This window comes from Spizellomyces punctatus (genome assembly GCF_000182565.1).
Source record: "Spizellomyces punctatus DAOM BR117 chromosome Unknown supercont1.3, whole genome shotgun sequence".
In the NCBI taxonomy this organism is placed as follows: domain Eukaryota; kingdom Fungi; phylum Chytridiomycota; class Chytridiomycetes; order Spizellomycetales; family Spizellomycetaceae; genus Spizellomyces; species Spizellomyces punctatus.
In genome coordinates, this window is record NW_015971539.1 from 1,176,118 (window position 1) to 1,190,784 (window position 14,667).

Genomic DNA, 14,667 nt, shown 5'->3' on the forward strand with positions numbered 1-14,667 from the left:
CACCATCCCATTACGTTTTCGTAATTACCGTGTGTTTGTCACAGCGTGTAACAGCCAACGTCTCCCCAATGATGTTTATAGTTCAAAGATACTGAACCATGGTTCCATACCTTGATGAGGCAAGTAAACTGAGGGGGGTATTGAATTGGTTTTTTTTTTTTGTTTTTTTGTCGTTTAGGACATGGTCATTCAGTTACAAAAAAGAGGCTACATCCATCCCGTACACATTTGCATTTGAAAACGTGCTAAAATGTCTGATGCCATGTGCCCCATGAGTCCAATTTACACCTTTGAACTTTTAAAAAAAAAAAGACTACCAGGTTTTTATCTAGCCACCGTATCCTCACCCCAGTACTTTGCTCGATAATCATCACTACACAAACAAGAACAAAAAAAAATCAAAACTAAAGACCAAAAAACCAATGCAAAAGAACCAAAACTTTTTTTACCTGCAACTAACAAATCCATTCTCATTTGGACTCGCCACAATACATCGGATAGGCGCCATATGAGCTACCAGTTAAAATCAAATAAACAAAAACAATGCAACGGTATGCCCACAATCGTAGAAAAAAACGTACCGGGTATTCTTTTAAGCAATGCGCCTAATCAAGGGTTGGAAACATATCCATTTCAGAAACAGCGTTTTATGAAAAAGACTGTACAACTCACCAGTTCTTGAATCCCATATAACAATAGCCCAATCATTCTCATCCGTACCCAACACAAAATCCTCATTATAATTAAACGTATTCGTAGTATAAACGTCCTAACCCGCCATGAACAACGATACTCACATCTCACTCAAATCAGTAAAAACATTACCTTTTGTACAGCCCCCGCAAACTCTTGCACAACATTCCCAGTATGCATATCCCATAACCTTCCAACAGAATCTAATCCACAAGATAAAATGTATCGCCCACTTTTTGAGAATCGGACACTTGTCACTGGTTTGCCGGAATGGGCTGTTGTCATGGTTTTGATGCAGTCTCCGCTGATTGTGTCCCAGATTTTAATGGTACCGTCTTCCCCCGCGGTGGCTACCAAAAAAATGCATCAGAATGTAAAGATATAATAAGAATACATTCTAATGTTCTTACCAAATACTTTGCCAGATGGGGCATATCGCACCTACATTTCACATTGCATTACATTACAGATTCTCAGTACTAGTATTGTGCAATACGTACCTTATTGATGGGCCCACTGTGTTTATCATTTGGATTGGGAGATGTAAAGCACTTTAATGTGTGAACATCAAAAATTCGGACAGCTTCATGGTCGGTTCCTATCACAAAAAACACTCGTTCATAAACACATTATCAGGATTATTATTTCATGGTTCATACCTGCTGCAAGGTAATCTCCAGATGGATGAAAATGAATCGATCGAACAATGCTCGCATCCTATATAGAGCGTCAGACCGCCTTTCATGAAAACGCAAAAAAACCGATAAACGAACCTGCAAATATCGAAAACTCCGCTTAACATTCGGTTTCTGTATATCAAACAATTTGATACTCTGATCATGTGAACAGGAAGCCACCACCGTTCCATTCGGATGAAAATGCACATCATTCACAGGAGCTACGTGGTCATATAGTGTGCGTATGACTGGTTTTTCTGGTGCACCGTCCCGATAGGCTGCTTTGATGCGGCTCACGTCGAGGACTTTTAGTGAGGAATCTTCTGATCCCGTTGCAACGTACTTGCCGTCCGCGCTAAATGCTAGCATGACCAGTGAGTTTGTTCATCATAGTTTGAGTAATTGATATCAGTCGTACCTGCCGCTCGACATGATTCGCGATGTTGGGTACTGAACCAGGGAGTTAGGTTTGGAACGGGTTTAGGAGCTACATGACAAAAAAGTGCACCGTTAGCACAGTAAAAACAAAATGCCTTGACCCGTCCAAATCATACCAAATCGCACCCCGCCATCCAAATCTGCAAGTGGTTCCTCATCTTCCTCGTCTTCAGATATATCCTCGGTAATATCTGCCGGTATAATATCCTCGCTATCATCTATTCAAAATCCGTTCTAGGTCAGACTCCGATTGCAATGTTACAACAAAAAGTGATCTACAGATCCACAACCATTTTCACGAGCTATTCGACCGTGATAACAAAGTTCTGCGAGTCGGGGGGATGGGTCAAAGGATAAAGGCGTTTCGCTGGCTTCAGCGACAACTTGTGCAATGGAATTCAAGCCATAATGTTGGAGCTGGCTGGAAAAGTAAAAAGAACGGAATGGATATGCGGCACTTTGAAATGAGATGTGCACATTACAAATTTGGCATACCTTATAATTAGAGGTAACACTTCCTCTCTTGGCATTTGATTGTCGAGGTCATCACCCGTATTTGAGTTGGTGTCCTCCATGGTCATGTTTTGAAAATCCCAACCCAATCCTTGCATTTCACTCCGTCCACAATTCCTATCCAACTTCTAAATATGACTCACGTGATCCAAGCCTCGATCGCGTCGCGTCTTGGCCAGCGTCTTGGAGCATTTATTTCATTCCTTGACCAACCAGCATGCCTTTCCCATCTCTACGCCATACCACAAAGGCAGCATCCAATAACATCTCTCTTTTGCGACGGTACATCTCAACTCACGAGCTCAGTCATAACTGGTACAAGCCAAAAACACAAACACATGTTGCCCCGATAGTCATTTTACATGGCTTGTTTGGGTCTAAGCAAAACTGGAGATCACTCTCAAAGTCCCTGTCAAATCGACTCGGAACGGATGTCATACCTGTTGACTTGCGGAATCATGGCGAGTCGTTTCATCATCCTGTCCATGATTATCCGGCCATGGCTGCGGATTTGAACGAGTTTCTTCGATCCCACCAACTGGATAACGTGAACTTGATTGGTCATTCCATGTGAGTGTTCAAACTGGTTTTCATATGAGCCTTGTGCTTTGACTGATGTGAATTCTATTTTTAGGGGGGGAAAAGGTTAGTCTATCCCCATATATAGCATAACATTCCTTAACTAATCGGTTGATCAAAAACCAGTTGCGATGCATTACGCACTATCTCATCCCGAACGTCTGGACCACCTCATCGTGGTGGACATGTCCCCAACAAATAGAAACTTGACTAGCGAGTTTGGATCTTACATTAAGGCAATGCATCAAGTTGAGAAAGCTAATGTGAAGAATCAGTCGGAGGCGGATAAGATCCTTGCTGAATCGATCAATGTGAGTCTATTTAAACTACTTTTGGGTATTCTGCGTCATGTTAACCTGCCAACAACTAGTCTTTACCAATCCGCCAGTTCATTCTTACAAATCTTAAAAAAGCGCCGGGCGAAAGTATCATGAAGTTCCGTATCAACCTCCAGGCCCTTGAACAGTCTTTGGAAAAGTTGTGGGAGTTCCCTTATGAAGGCACCGGCAAAACCTACGATGGTCCGGCGCTTTTTATTGCTGGAGCTAGAGCGGGTTATATAACGCAGTCAACACACCCTGTCATTAAAACTTACTTTCCTAATGCGGAAATAACGTCGTTAGATACTGGTCATTGGTAATTGCGTTGTTTGTTTGAGATTGATATCGAGGTGCTTATGAAATCTTTCATTACCATTAGGGTACATTCGGAAAAGCCGGATGACTTTGTTTCTCTAGTAACTTCATTTTTAACCACTGGGCAACATTGATTTATAGACTTTGATTGGCATTTTTTTGACAAGGATTTTTGCATGTAGCTTGCTTGTCTTGCATTGGTTAGGACATTTATTTTTATTATATTGCGGTAGTTTTTTGGTGTCAGCAATACTAGTGCTGAACACCAAGATGGGGAGACTCAGTGTCTGTGATTTCAATACGACCAGATTAGCTGGGAGTATCCAGAAATTTGATCTCATGTGTATCTTCGATGGGCAATTCCGATCAACGTTTTGTATCAACCACATATTTACTGGAAATAAAAGTATGTACAGGTGAAAGGGCCTTGCGACTCCAAAAGTTTTCCGCCATCTTATAGAAAAACACCTGTGTTATCCTCGACTATCCCTCCTTGACCACCTCCTGATTCCCGAGTACTTTCAGCATGATTCGAACCCACTGTTTCCCTAACTGCATTTCCAACCACTTCGTCTTGCGATGGACTCTCTACTTCATTCGAAACTTGCACCCAGGTCCCATCCACGAGTTCTCTGTCGCACCCTCTTCCACCTGCTGACCCATTCGGCGGCGCTGCATCGCCGAGTAACTGTTTTATACGCTCTTCATATTTTCTGATAACTTGTATTTGTCGTTCAATCACTGCAACGTTCTCGTCGATTGCCTATATTTCAGAATTTCAATACACGCAAAACATGTAACGAGAAATGCACGGGAATGACGGCACCTGGACAAAATCTGGGTCCCCCGGGTCAGAATCTCGCATTTCTTGATTTGAACGTAGTAATAGTTCGACAGAACGTCGTAGGCGGGCTGTTTCTTGTTGGAGCCACTCGGCATTGTCTTGGATTGTTCCACCCGCATCTTGTTGTGCACCTGCTGGGTTTGGTGGCTTTGGGTGCGAACCCCTTTGGGTTAGGTATATCCCTGGAGCTATTTCTACTTCTTCTGGGTATGCTCCGCGGTCACCATTCATTGCGTATCTTTGGGGCCGTGAACGTTACGATAAATAATGTGGAATGATCTCACCAGACTTGGACTCTCACAGACTCGTCTTGTCATCGCATTGTCAGGTGATCATGCTTGGGAACAGAATCAAGCGTTGTGCGCAGTAACCTATTCCCAAAAAGCAAATCTACCGCATAATGACCCCTCCTCCACCTGCTCCTGCTGCTAAACACGGAAGAGCACCCTCACATACAGTTCAACAACAACAACAACAACAACAAGGTCACTCACAACATCAGCAAATGCAACAACAAGGACAACAACAGCAATCGCCACCGAATGTTACTGAAGTGGTCTTGGCGACGGCTGGGTATGACCATACCATACGGTTTTGGGAGGCTTTAAGCGGGATTTGTTTGAGGACTATACAGCATCCTGACTCGGTAGGTACGGGATTTGACGCGTTGATGATGGGTTTGGTGGGTTTGTCTTTTGGGATGGTGTCAGGAGGTAAATACGGTACATGGTCTCACCGGGCGATATGGACGAATTTAATCTGACGATGATGCATGATGACGATATCCTGCATACATGATGCTAAATCATCGTCATTCCCCTGTAGCAAGTGAACCGATTGGCAATATCTCCCGACAAGCGATATCTTGCGGCCGCAGGTAACGTACTTCAGTGCAGCGGATATCAGATGCGCATGGTAATAAGATTCTTTATGAAACGCATTAGGAAATCCACATGTGCGAATGTATGAAGTACAAACCAGCAACCCCAATCCCGTACGTTTTGCGGCCCACATCATTATACAACGTTTGATGCGGATCTGATATCCAGCGATGATTACTTTTTTAAGATTACATCATTCGACGGACATACAGGCAATGTCACTTCTATAGGCTTTCAATCCGCAGGGCGCTGGATCGTAACCGGGAGTGAGGATGGAACTATAAAGATTTGGGATGTTAGGTTGGTACCCACAAACAAATCGTGGGATACGGTAAAAAAGGTTTTGATCAAACATATTCATAGAGCTCCCGGTATACAACGAGATTATGAGCTCAAATCCCCAGTAAACGATGTGATCATTCATCCCAACCAAGGAGAACTGATTTCCTGTGACCAAAATGGATCAGTGAAAGTATGGGATCTTGGCGAGAACGCTTGCACTCACGAGTTGGTAAGTAAAAATGTAGGGGATTGGGGGGGGGGGGTGCGAACTTTGTGTACCCGTAGCATGATAGGACGTCACCTGTGTTACGCCCTAAATTCTTATAATTAGTTTCCTGCATCATAATAGCTACCAGAGGAAGATACGCCGGCTCGATCGGTAACAATGGCTGCGGATGGTTCCATTCTTGTAGCGGCTAATAATAAGGTAGAGAACTACCTTGTCTCGTCCGCTTCCATGTTTTTCGAATTTTGAAGTCTGACCCGACGTTAGGGCAACTACTACGTATGGAAAACCAAAACAACGGGTGACTTGACGCAACTGGAAGCATTGACAAAGGTTGCGGCTCATAGCAAGTATATTTCAAAATGCATGCTAAGTCCAGATACAAAGTAATCCCATGGCGTTTGTGAAAGTTTAGCGTAACGTAATTAACGCGTTCATTTGTAGGCTTCTCGCCACCTGCTCTGCGGATCACACTGTAAAGATTTGGAATACCGTAGATCACAAATTTGGATTAGAAAAAACATTGGCGGGTCATCAACGATGGGTGTGGGACTGTGCCTTTTCAGCCGATTCCGCATATCTTGTGACGGGTAAATACGACTCTGATGGGAAGCATTCCTTCACGCAAGACACTAAACCTTGTATCCTGCATTGTAGGATCCTCTGACCACTCTGCGCGATTATGGGATTTGGCGACTGGGGAGACTATCCGACATTATAATGGACACCAGAAAGCAGTAGTTTGCGTGGCGCTGCATGATGTCAGCATGTAAATATTAAAGTCAAGACAATTGGATATGTCCACTCGAGCGCTATATACCATCTTTTTTTCAATTTGATGCTACCTTATGTCCCCCCAAATACCCCCTCCCTCTCATCCAAACCCCCCAAAGTCTCCACAATCCTCATTTGCCAAAGATCATTGCTACTGGCCAATTGCGTACTTAATCGCCATATTCTAACCTCACCAGATCCATCCCCCGTCGCAAGATACTCTGGTCTTTTGGCATTGAAAGCCAGGCTGGTGCAAGATACCGATGCCTTTCCGGATCCTTCGAGTGTCGTGTGGGGAAGCGTCGGATTATGCTATTGTCAGGTGGTGGGATTAGTGAGACATTTTTTATTCGAGAGTACTTTGCTTTAAACTTACGGCTAGATCATAAATGTAGACAAGTCCATCTGAAGACGTGCATGCAAAGACAGTAGCCCGCACAGGTGACCAATCGGCGCAGTATATGGAACTTTGTGATGGTTCCAACGTACAAAGTTGTTTTGTCTGCAATGGATAAATAAGCTCCTTTGGATCCAACACGACAAATAATCCACAAAGGGCACCGCATACCTCCAATACATTATATATTCTAACCAACCCATCACTCCCACAACTCAAAAACAAATTCCGGTGAAACGGCGAGCAAGCCATTGCTGTTACGGGACCGGTATGTGGTGTATAAGCAAACTGTATCGGGTTCGCCAAACGCGGGAGGGACACGGCGTTTGGCGGGATGGTCGTACTGACTGAGCGACTGCATTTGGCAATGTATCCAGCTTCTGTTCCGGTTAGGTAGATGGTAGGGTTTTCCGGTGGAAAGGAAATGGTTGTGCCTGACAGATATATTGAACGATTTTAGTGATGATTTAGAGTGCTTATTGGTCGTTGAGTGACGTACCGCCAAGGATTGCGTCGGGTTTTGTGGGCCCGCCGGTGCGAAGGTGTCGGGGTATACTTCCAATTTGCAATTGTGATCTATGGAAATGAGGTATTTACAAGACGCAAATGTAGATCTTCACAGTTTTGAAATAGGACGACATACCCGGATATCGGTGCTGCCAGCTTGTTTGCAAGGTCCCAGATTAGGACTTTACCATCGTTTCCTATGCTGACAATCTCCAAGGAGCAGGTGTCAGTTTAGCGGTCACATTGAGATGACGAACGTTGGGTGAGTATCTTCCATGTCCTACCTGATACTGATCTACTTTTGGTCCCGGTATCCAAGCAATCTACAATGTTTTTCTAGATCTGTACACTTTGAGAATTATGAACAGGATTTCCTTACCTTTGCAACGGGTTCCTGATGTGTTAGATCGCTCATCTTGGACGCCGCTATGATCGGGTCATCTTCTGTATCGTTGGTTCGACAGACAAACACTTGACCTTGAGAAAGGCGATGATGATGTCAATCCAACTATGAGGCGAGTTCAAAGTAGCAGATAGGTACCATTGAATGTACCACCAACAATGAGTGATGGATCCATTGGATGGAAAGATATGCACATCAAGCAGCTCTGTCCAATTTGAGATAAAAGTTAGACGCATCATGTACCTCCTTGCACGCATCACATACCACCCCTACCAACCTCAACCTCCAATTCGAAAGCCGGCTCATCCGCCCCACTCTTGGTCGCCAAACTCCAGGTACATAACATCCCTTTATGACTGCACCAGCTCTCATGGCCCCATTTTCCAAATGCAACTGCAATGGTAATCCCGTTCTTATTCCAAGAGAGATCACTGCAGAGCATGGATGGGTCGCGACGAGAATGTGAAAGGGTATGTTGGAGAGTTGTTGTGTTGATAGAGTCTTCCCAGTGGGCTGACCATCCTACAGTGCATACGACATGCAAGGTCAGCGAGGAAATGGAGAATACTTGCTTTACAGAACAATACCATCAAATGCGGTACTCTTGATGTTTTGGAGCAGTTGGGCCGAAACTGTTGATTCAACCTTTGCTAGAAAATCTACCATGGACCCACGATCGTAGTTGGTCAGCAGCTTAAACGATCTGTGGGGTTCAGGATCCGTTTGGACCTATTGCCAATCAATGTCAATTCACAGAACAAGAAATAACGCAGTTTGCTAATGAACTGAATCTACGATAATGGTGATCCCCTGGTACTCTCACATACATCAACATCCAACTTTCGTAGCACCTGACAGGCAGCTTCTGCTGTCGTAACGGGTTCCGTTTGGGACGTTCCCTCCGTCATATGTTTCACTTTTTGCCATGTAGATGGAAGGTCGATGCATGTGCTTGGTATGGCTGGATGATCGGTAAATAGAGGTGAGGGTCCCATCTGGTTTTGGGTCGCTGGCAATGGTGCGCAGCGACGATCGGACAACGCGCTAGGCTTATTACGTGAGGTATCACGTGATTGCGCTGATTGCGTTCCTCCATGTCCTTTACTGTCTCTGCCTTTACCTCTTCGAGCTCGCCTCCTAGAGATTGCATAGATAAAAGATCAAATTGATTTTCTCTAGAAGATGAGGGGCTCAACATGTACCAGACAGCTGCTGTTTGTATCCTGTATGAATTTGAGAATCCAAACACCGAGCATAGATGAACTGCTTGTTATTGATAGTTACCGTTAGTGCCATTTCCTCGTACAGGTGCATATTATGCTCTCTCACACTCCCTATCTCGAATAGAAGGTGTAAGGACCAGTGAGGAAGACATAAGAGAACAGGATTTTTAAATATGGATCTTCATGAAGCAAATGTACACATCGTGCAGAGTGTCATAGGCAAATCTCGACATTTTTGCATAGCAGTCCTGTCATCGTGGTCCACCAATCCATATTCCTTTGGTCACTCTCAATGATTATTATCAGGATACCTCGGGAGTTTGCAACAAACTGGAAACTGGTTTTTGCGATAAAGTATTAACACTGGGTTGAGAACTAAAGATTTGACCAACCAACGATAGCTTGGGGGCGACGTTTATTGCAGAACAAGCTTGTCGCTCCGATACATTAATGTCGAGATTCATAATACCCATTTCCAGCCTGAATAAAGTTTAAGGAAAGGTCGAGGGATGAATGCAAGAACGTGAGTCCTGGTCAACGTGACACTCTGTGCGCTGACGTTTAACGCGCGTCGGTTACGATATCCAGATCCTAAAAAACCATTCACCATCTGTTGCACCCGATTCAAACTGTCCTCTGGCGGGTCTTTAAGAGCAAGACACCAATGTGGACAGGAGAATGATCTCATTATGGGGGGTTGATGACGTTTTTCAACCCCGCTAATGCTCCATGCTAAAGTTTCCAGGTGCTATAAAAAGGTGTGAAAGGCAAATATTTTGCCTTCGATAAATTACTGAGAAAAGATCCATCGTAAAATCACTACTGCGAGCAAATATCAATCCAACGTAAATCCCATACATTATGAGCTCCAACACGGAATACCTTGACACCAGCCGCGCCGACGTACCCATTACGACCGCGGTAAGTGCAGTCTTAACATTTTAGCTCAAAGGTAACCTTGCATGATTTCTAACTTTCAAATATGTCCAATAGACGGGCGACCGCGTTTCGACGTTTGGCTCTGGATTACAGCCCACTGCCGGTACGCAGTCTTCTGCCGAATTACAAGACTCGACAGCAACTGCCGCCGCTCTTGCTTCTGCGGGGGCTCACACAACGCACATTGACCACGATGCCCCTCACACGGCGCAGGAGAAGCCTACTTTACCCAGGCATGGAGGATACTGAGGGATCAGAATCTTGTATAAGCTCCCAATCTCATGTATAATGACTTTGAACATAAAATGAATTATTAGGTAAAAAGTAAGGCAAATACACTGAAAATTCCCCCCAGAAAGCTTAGCGTTGTATCTACATTTATATTACTACCTGTTGCACGAGCCGAATTCCTCGTGCATGAAGCCAGACCTATAGACCCTGTTCTCTCCGTATCATCTATACAGGTAGGATTGAACAGACTTTGTCCAGAATAAAATCCACAATTGTTGTCAATGAGGGTCGTATTTGATGATTGCATCTCGGCAAACGTTTGCCGTGCGGTTTTGCCTCCAACAAGCACCTTATACCACGGCACTGGGTGGGAAGTACAGGCAGGGAAAAACAGCGAATGGCTTGAACGGAACTGGGTAGTTGCGGCTTCATTGCACATTGTACGCGCAAAACTCGATACATAGTTTTTCATGTTTGGTCTTGTTGACATCTGTGACAAGTCCACATTGTTGTCGCTGAGTTGAAAGTTGTCAAATAGATCCTGCATGATGAACAGAGGCGTTGATATATGCGGAATCAGAGCAGACGCATGGACGCAATTGAAAATAGATCCATTGACGCTGACGGCGCATTCTTGATCCACAAACATATTCCACAGCGATACGGCATCTGCCTCCGACTCTGGCCTGGAAGCAAGCAGCCCGTTAGGATCGTACCGACCGAGCACAGCAAAATGTTCGACCCGCATAAACCAGCCCGCATTTACTATAGCTCGGAACTTTGCGTTGGGAAACTTGGCAGCAAAGAAGTCGACATTTAACATCGTCCCGACAGCCCCAGCGCTGATGCCTGCCATAACGACCTCGGCCGCATTACCGAATCCATGCTTGTCCACCAAGTCCTCAAAGATTGCATTCAAGATATTGTGCCCGGCCGCATAGTAACCAAGCTTGTTGCGCCCTTGCATCGTTCCTGACCAGAGATCTTGACTGCAGTACGGGATGGCAACGCGGTTCCAGTCCGCAAGATCGTTATTGGCAGGATCAGAGGACAACATCCCCAGGACCACTTCATCATTGAAGGCGGTGGTATCCGAGTAAGTTGCAGAAGACCCAAGAGGGGTACGGGATCGAACGTCGCATTGCACTTGAGTGAAGCAAAAAGAGCCGCCTTGCAGAAATATCACCCATTTATTTCGAGATTGGTCTGATGTAGCGCCGTCTACATAGTAAGCTGGCACGGTACCGTCCATACACAACGCTGATCTAGACGTTGCTATAGACGCAGGCAGAGAGTTCTTGTTGGCGCACCCACTCTGAGCATAGGCGCCGCTTTGCAGAATAAGCCAACTCGCTACATAGACTAGTAAGTAGCGCATTGTGTCCGTTTCGTTCGGAAGGATAGTTTGGTGTTCATGGAGTCGGGGAAGGGCAAGTAGTAGGTAAATAGGTAGCTCCGCTATACAACTTACGGTCTATATTCCTGCAACGTTGTTACAGATTTCGGACTTTCAATTTCACACCTGATAGCCATCATGTGACCATGACTAAGTGTGACTGTGGCGGTGGCCGTGGCTCCGGAGAAGCTCCGATCGACATCTATTCATTTTAAACCACTTAATTATCATACCTACTTTTGAAACTTACTATTCTAATGAAATATCTACATGACTCAAAATTATGAATCCAAATACGAGAACTATGCTACTATCGCCCCCGAATTGTTATTTGCGACTGAAAACTGGTATACGACACACAGCCAAACGAGCAGAATGCCTGCTGGGACAGTGAACACATAGTGCCCGATCAAGTTCCACATCGGCGTTGGACGATGACCAGTGAGCTCCAAGCTTCTGTTGCAATTATAAGAAGAATCATGGTGATTAGTCGGAGCTGGACAGAATTGATTTCAGAAGCCATTGCGACTGTACCCATAGATCATAAAAGACACGAACGCGGCAGAGAAACACAGCTTATCAAAAATGATCAAGCGACCAAGAAATCGTATCTTCCTGGGGTATGTTTTCAGCAGCGTAAGTCTATCTCCATTGAGCGCCCTAAATGAATGCTGGGTGCCTGCAGTCGTCGGGGAAATAGAGTCGGAAGAAAATGCAGATTTGGGAGGTTCGCTCGGGCGCCGTGGACTCCCAATCGATGTTGTAAGAGTGCTTCGTAAATATCTTTTACTTATTCTCTCTGCATTTCCAATATCGCTGACTGTTTGCTCAACCTTATAAAGATACATTGAGTGGATTGTTGCAAAGAGCGTGGTATTCGCAAAGATCAGTAGATACTCACCGTAGTGGCAAGGTTTTCGGCAAATTTCCGAACGATGACTGCAAATGATAGAAACCAGGGTATCAAGAAACAAATATGCACAAGTGTCACGATGTTGTAGGGTCTTTGGTTCTGATTGTCATGTAGAACGATTCTAACGATGAAGATTGGAATCAAAATGATGTGCTATGCAATGCAAGGAGTTAACCATCATGCAGGAGTTACTCTGTAACCGACAAAACGTACCAGTGCAACCCTGCTTTTATATATTCCGTCTTTTAAATTCTGGAGGAATCTGTTGAGGATTTGCTGCTCTTCGGTGCCTTCGAATAGCATGCGAACTTCCATCAGATTCAGTGATATTCTTGCCCAAAGCATGATCACGAAGCTTTCCAGCGTAACTCCGAATATATCTGTATAAGACTGAAATGAGTATCTGAGTGCAACAACGGTGGTGGCTTCGTAAAGAGGAGCTTACATGCGCTATACCACCCAATGCTATTTAGCCATGCAATCCCAGCAATATCAGAGACACTGAGAATGAAGCTGGCTCCTGCTGTCAAAATTCCTACTGTTGGATAGTGCAAGATCGATCAGCACCTAAACTCTCCGTATATGCGAATACAATAACTTACATGAATATACTTGAACAGCATTGGACCACCCAATTCCATTTCGATAGAATTCATGGACAATAATGCCAGCAACCGTTACTATGGTGAGACTGCATAATATGCTGTTGGCGAGTGCGAGACCGAACAGAAATTTGCTCTTGACGCAAGTACTGGATTGCATAAACTGCACCAAAAGAATCATGTTAGGTTTAACACTATTCTTCACGACAAAACCTGACCTACCGAAAATATGAGCGAGTAGCCATTGAGGTCGCCGTCAAAGACACCGCAAGCTACGTCTGTGCTCATCGCATTTGTGGTTTTTTTTTGGTGTTCTCTAGTTTAGCTGGCGATTCATATAATGTTCCCTGGTGGCCAAAAGAGAATGCCACTGGTATTTGGGGTATGACCCTGGACAATCACAGGGAGATATTTTTGGCACTGGACCGGGAATGCTCCGATATCCCTGAAGATTCATACCTAGCTGTGTTTTTGTTTACGGATCAGCCGGCGCCCTCCGTTCCTCAACAATACGAATGATATGATTTATATTTCTTACCACACAACAAAGCAAAAAGAATATTGTCAGCGAACTTCAACTCCCAATGCATTGAGCTTGCGAGTTATATGCCTGAGATATGGTTCATCGTTCGGATAGTCAGTTAGATATTTTGGATCTCTGGACAGTTTTGATCTCGAGCGTTTTCATAATTGTAGGTCATAGAAGAGTTACCGAGATCATGATGTGCTCATGGAACTGAGATAGTCGAAGACTGTGCGCTGATTCATATTTACAAAAAATACACTTGCAACAAAGATACATTTTCCTGGCCCCTCACACCTGTCCGCGCTATACTGGAGGGCTAACTATCATCTCACCAGAGATTTTCGAGGTGAGTACGAACCCAAAGTGCTTTTCCAAGTTCAAAATCATTCCTTCCTCTTGGACCCCTCTGTAGAGCCGGCCGCGCGTTTCAACTGTTCCCAGTATTCATACTGTGTCTTCGTCAATTCTTAATAGCCAAAAACTTCTTTGATACGACGAGCCATATCTTCTCCGAAATATTCGCGGAAGGTGATTTCTGACAAGCGTTCATCGTTCTCGGGTAGCGGTTTTAAAGGGCTTTCCATTGGTTTCTGAGAAGAGATAGCAGAGTTTTAGCAATTCCGAGAGTTGTTCATTTTTTAGCACATAACACTTACTGCGGTGGGGTTGAACGTCTCACCATCATCATAGTTTTGTTTTTGAAGTTCTAATAGTAATGGATTATGAGAATAATAATGACGACTGCTAAGCATCAGCTTTACCTCCACGTTCGTTCTGTTCTGCCGGCATGTTTTCTTGTCTTCAACAGCGTATGCAAAATGTGATGGCAACGATGAGATTTCAGATTTTTGTGGTTGATCAAAGTGTAAGAAGAGGAGAAAGCTTACGGAGATATATAGGACACCGGAATGAGGCATGTTAAGTTAAGAACCCGTAAAAAGCTTGATGTTTGTCTGGTGACGACTTATGTTAAAAAGCCCGGTAAGCC

The 14,667-nt window shown here is 44.4% G+C and overlaps 8 protein-coding genes across 8 annotated transcripts; 3 read left to right on the forward strand and 5 right to left on the reverse strand.

The window, feature by feature from the left end:
* Positions 1-133: 133 nt before the first annotated feature.
* Positions 134-2,433, reverse strand: SPPG_02145 (uncharacterized protein). Its single transcript, XM_016750446.1, has 13 exons — positions 2,304-2,433; positions 2,099-2,229; positions 1,925-2,026; positions 1,789-1,857; positions 1,467-1,732; positions 1,353-1,410; positions 1,194-1,291; positions 1,104-1,134; positions 826-1,043; positions 673-769; positions 582-605; positions 450-513; positions 134-373 (listed from the first exon to the last, which is right to left on the reverse strand). The coding sequence occupies exons 1-13, from the start codon at positions 2,417-2,419 to the stop codon at positions 325-327; spliced, it is 1,323 nt and encodes a 440-aa protein (XP_016611119.1). The 5' UTR covers positions 2,420-2,433; the 3' UTR covers positions 134-324.
* A 99-nt stretch (positions 2,434-2,532) lies between these two features.
* Positions 2,533-3,967, forward strand: SPPG_02146 (uncharacterized protein). The gene is made up of 5 exons (XM_016750447.1): positions 2,533-2,891; positions 2,956-2,966; positions 3,027-3,211; positions 3,271-3,536; positions 3,600-3,967. The coding sequence occupies exons 1-5, from the start codon at positions 2,539-2,541 to the stop codon at positions 3,667-3,669; spliced, it is 885 nt and encodes a 294-aa protein (XP_016611120.1). The 5' UTR covers positions 2,533-2,538; the 3' UTR covers positions 3,670-3,967.
* SPPG_02147 (uncharacterized protein) lies at positions 3,891-4,687 on the reverse strand. The gene is made up of 2 exons (XM_016750448.1): positions 4,362-4,687; positions 3,891-4,298 (listed from the first exon to the last, which is right to left on the reverse strand). Exons 1-2 carry the CDS (start codon positions 4,608-4,610, stop codon positions 3,990-3,992), a joined length of 558 nt encoding a protein of 185 aa, XP_016611121.1. The 5' UTR covers positions 4,611-4,687; the 3' UTR covers positions 3,891-3,989.
* Positions 4,688-4,724: 37 nt separating this feature from the next.
* SPPG_02148 (TOR complex subunit LST8) lies at positions 4,725-6,581 on the forward strand. Its single transcript, XM_016750449.1, has 9 exons — positions 4,725-5,025; positions 5,205-5,256; positions 5,324-5,373; positions 5,448-5,560; positions 5,624-5,771; positions 5,892-5,969; positions 6,036-6,154; positions 6,213-6,358; positions 6,426-6,581. Exons 1-9 carry the CDS (start codon positions 4,780-4,782, stop codon positions 6,539-6,541), a joined length of 1,068 nt encoding a protein of 355 aa, XP_016611122.1. The 5' UTR covers positions 4,725-4,779; the 3' UTR covers positions 6,542-6,581.
* On the reverse strand, positions 6,510-8,864 carry SPPG_02149 (uncharacterized protein). The gene is made up of 11 exons (XM_016750450.1): positions 8,677-8,864; positions 8,437-8,578; positions 8,127-8,371; positions 7,988-8,054; positions 7,826-7,923; positions 7,731-7,769; positions 7,583-7,656; positions 7,439-7,515; positions 7,111-7,373; positions 6,919-7,044; positions 6,510-6,854 (listed from the first exon to the last, which is right to left on the reverse strand). Exons 1-11 carry the CDS (start codon positions 8,842-8,844, stop codon positions 6,615-6,617), a joined length of 1,539 nt encoding a protein of 512 aa, XP_016611123.1. The 5' UTR covers positions 8,845-8,864; the 3' UTR covers positions 6,510-6,614.
* Positions 8,865-9,778: 914 nt separating this feature from the next.
* Positions 9,779-10,383, forward strand: SPPG_08990 (uncharacterized protein). Its single transcript, XM_016757141.1, has 2 exons — positions 9,779-9,993; positions 10,066-10,383. Exons 1-2 carry the CDS (start codon positions 9,934-9,936, stop codon positions 10,258-10,260), a joined length of 255 nt encoding a protein of 84 aa, XP_016611124.1. The 5' UTR covers positions 9,779-9,933; the 3' UTR covers positions 10,261-10,383.
* SPPG_02150 (uncharacterized protein) lies at positions 10,301-11,730 on the reverse strand. The gene has a single exon (XM_016750451.1). The coding sequence runs from the start codon at positions 11,618-11,620 to the stop codon at positions 10,325-10,327; it is 1,296 nt and encodes a 431-aa protein (XP_016611125.1). The 5' UTR covers positions 11,621-11,730; the 3' UTR covers positions 10,301-10,324.
* Positions 11,731-11,834: 104 nt separating this feature from the next.
* Positions 11,835-13,441, reverse strand: SPPG_02151 (uncharacterized protein; the record flags this gene model as incomplete). Its single annotated transcript, XM_016750452.1, has 7 exons — positions 11,835-12,094; positions 12,173-12,471; positions 12,540-12,704; positions 12,765-12,931; positions 12,997-13,089; positions 13,154-13,316; positions 13,376-13,441. 7 exons carry the CDS (start codon positions 13,439-13,441, stop codon positions 11,941-11,943), a joined length of 1,107 nt encoding a protein of 368 aa, XP_016611126.1. The 3' UTR covers positions 11,835-11,940.
* Between the last annotated feature and the right edge of the window lie 1,226 nt (positions 13,442-14,667).